General features: G+C 47.5%; 1 protein-coding gene across 1 annotated transcript; it reads right to left on the bottom strand.

Annotated features, from left to right (window-relative positions):
* Positions 1-45: 45 nt before the first annotated feature.
* npb (neuropeptide B) lies at positions 46-2,379 on the bottom strand (the record flags this gene model as incomplete). Its single annotated transcript, XM_080520501.1, has 2 exons — positions 46-1,648; positions 2,116-2,379. The coding sequence occupies 2 exons, from the start codon at positions 2,377-2,379 to the stop codon at positions 1,520-1,522; spliced, it is 393 nt and encodes a 130-aa protein (XP_080376627.1). The 3' UTR covers positions 46-1,519.
* Positions 2,380-2,658: the final 279 nt, after the last annotated feature.

Here is a 2,658-nt window from a genome sequence, read left to right on the forward strand (position 1 = left end):
CGGCCGGGAGGGGGAACCTCTCTGAAATCTGGACGTCTCGTTTAAAAAAAAAAAAAAAAAAAAAAAAAGCCTGAAACTACATAAAAAGACGTCACGCAGCAGATGAAGCTCATCCGCCCGGGAGCTCAGATGATCTGTGCTGAGTTTTCGTTTGTGTGTCTCTTGATTTTGAGCCCTGAGAAGCAAATGGAAGTTGAAGACTTTATTCTCAGAGCTTGTGTTTAAAGTAAAAGCCATTATTACTGCCCCCCCCCCCCCCCCCCCCCTCAGAAGACTCGGGTCATTTCTTTATGTCTTGACCAGCGTGAGTGGGTGAGGAGGATTTACCGTTTGTCCGTTCACTCATGCATACCGTCATGTGTTTTCCACTCATCCATCAGCGTGTCTCTCCAGCGCGCAGATCCTGTGCGTCACGTTCTCCTAACGAGGCGCTGATCACTGCTTTTATTTGACATCGCGCCTTTGCACCCGCCTCCTCATTCATTCACCCGCCTCCTCATTCATTCACTATGCTACCTGTCAACGGTGAAGCTGGAAGAGTCAAGACATGGAAATGGAAACGTATTAAGAAAAAAAACAAAATGATCCCCCGAAGCGTCTCTCAATTATTCTTCCTCGGTTGATGGAGGGCATCAACCTTGTTTTGTGGAGTGGGATGATGGCTCCTGTATGAGACCTAGGTGGTATTAAACTCTGGTGCCCCCCCCCCCCCCCCCCCCCCCGAGCGACTGTGATGCCACAAGTCACGAGATATGGAAATGACTGATGCAGTCCGATGGAGATCCTCAAAGAAAAACACCCCCAGGTGCCTCGAGAGACGTTTGTGTGCTTTAAATGCTTGTTTGTACTGCCATCAAATCTGCATTTTGCCCAATTCCTTGACTTGGTTCCTCGCTCTTACAGACCGTGTTTCTCGCTGTTATTTCACGGTGGTGCACTGCACGAGAAACTCCTTTCAATAAATGAAACGTCGTTACAGTTTTGATTCTGTGTGAAGTTGGAACACTTTGTTTTATCGCCAGTGGAGGACGATTTAAAGACAAATGTAGACCACACAACAAAACCAGTGTTTGTTCGTTTTAATAAATAAAATAAATCAAAGTACTTTGCAGGGGATTTGCGCTGCAGTCGACTTTACAGACGTTTAATACAGTTTTGCAACGCAGGTACATTTCAAGGGTTAAACAGTGACGATGGAAAGAAAAAAACGGTTTCAACTAACAAATCTCGCACTTATCTTTTTTTTCGTGGGTTTTTTTTTCTGTCTAGGAAAACAATAGAGAAAAAAAAATACTAAACGACGTTTGTGTCTGGTTTTTTTTTCAACAAGAACACATTCAGAGTCTGCAGCGGTTCATCGTTGTGCGCAATCATCCATCCAATCCTCCACACTCATCCGTCCTTGTTTGTTTCCTTCACTTATGTTTGTTTTCTTCTTTTCGTTTCTTTTCTTTCCGGGGTTGCGCTCCCGGGACTTGGAGGATGACGGGGACTCCTGTCCGCGCGGCCCCGCCGGGACTCACGCGGACAGACAGTCCAGGGAGTCCAGGGTGAGGAAGACGTCCGCTTTGCACTGGAAGGTGCCCGTCCCGTCCCGCAGCAGCTCGCAGCTCTTCAGGTTTGGAGAGATGTCCTTCACGCAGATGGCCTGCAGAAAGAAAGAAACAAAGAAAGAAAACACAGTTATATGTGCTTATCAATACATATACTTACAATCAAATTGATTATAACTTTTGTAAAATCTCCATCGCGTTTTATTGTGCTATTTGATGCCTTCTTTCCTCAATGCTGAGCTGATTAAACTTAATTCCATGTTCTGTTCGAAGCTTGTTTTCTATTTTTAATTATTTTAGTTGGGATTTGACATCAGCGCGCGCTGCAGTTTTTTTTCTCACTTTTACGCACACAGTTGTTGCCAGTTTGCCAATTTAGTTTAAGTCATTTATAAATAGTGACGTCTGAGTCTGCTTCAATGTTTAATTGTCATGAGTATTTTTTCCCCCCTTGTATTGCAAGGCTTCGTCTGCGGTGCTGAATGGAGAGCAAACTTTACGCGCGTCTCTTTCTTCTTGCGTATAAAGTAGAATTACGGTTTTAGGTGTGGCGTGACCTCACCATGCTTTTGAGGATGGAGATTTGCCTGTTGGCGTCCGCAAACACGTTGTTGCCCACAGTCTCCCCGCTGTCCGCCAGCGTCTCTTCGGAGTCGGACCTCCGGACGTACGGCGATCTCCTGATGCCGGAAAGCAAACCGGAGGCGCGACCCACCGAGTAGTAGCTGGGCCCGGTGGACTGCTTGTACCAGGCTTCCACCGAGTGGCAGGACACGAGCAGAGAGATTCCGACGCACACCACGGCAAACCTGACCGACCTCTCCATGTCCGGGACCGCTTGGCACTTTTTACGCAGGAGGAGGAGGAGAAGAAGAAGAAGAAGGCGCGTCGCGTTGGATTCGTCTGTCAGAGACTTTTGCTTTGCTGCTGCTCCGGAAACTTTTTGCTGCTTATATAGGCCGAGTGGCGAAACGTTTTGGTGAACTAAAGGCGCTCGTCAAATCAGAGGCGAGGTGGGAGGATGATGATCGGTATTGATCCGTGTTTGATGGTTGTTGGGAGGGTGTGTGTGTGTGTGCACGGGGGCTGGGGAGGCGCAGGGACG

Source organism: Blennius ocellaris, assembly GCF_963422515.1.
Source record: "Blennius ocellaris genome assembly, chromosome: 3".
Lineage (NCBI taxonomy): Eukaryota > Metazoa > Chordata > Actinopteri > Blenniiformes > Blenniidae > Blennius > Blennius ocellaris.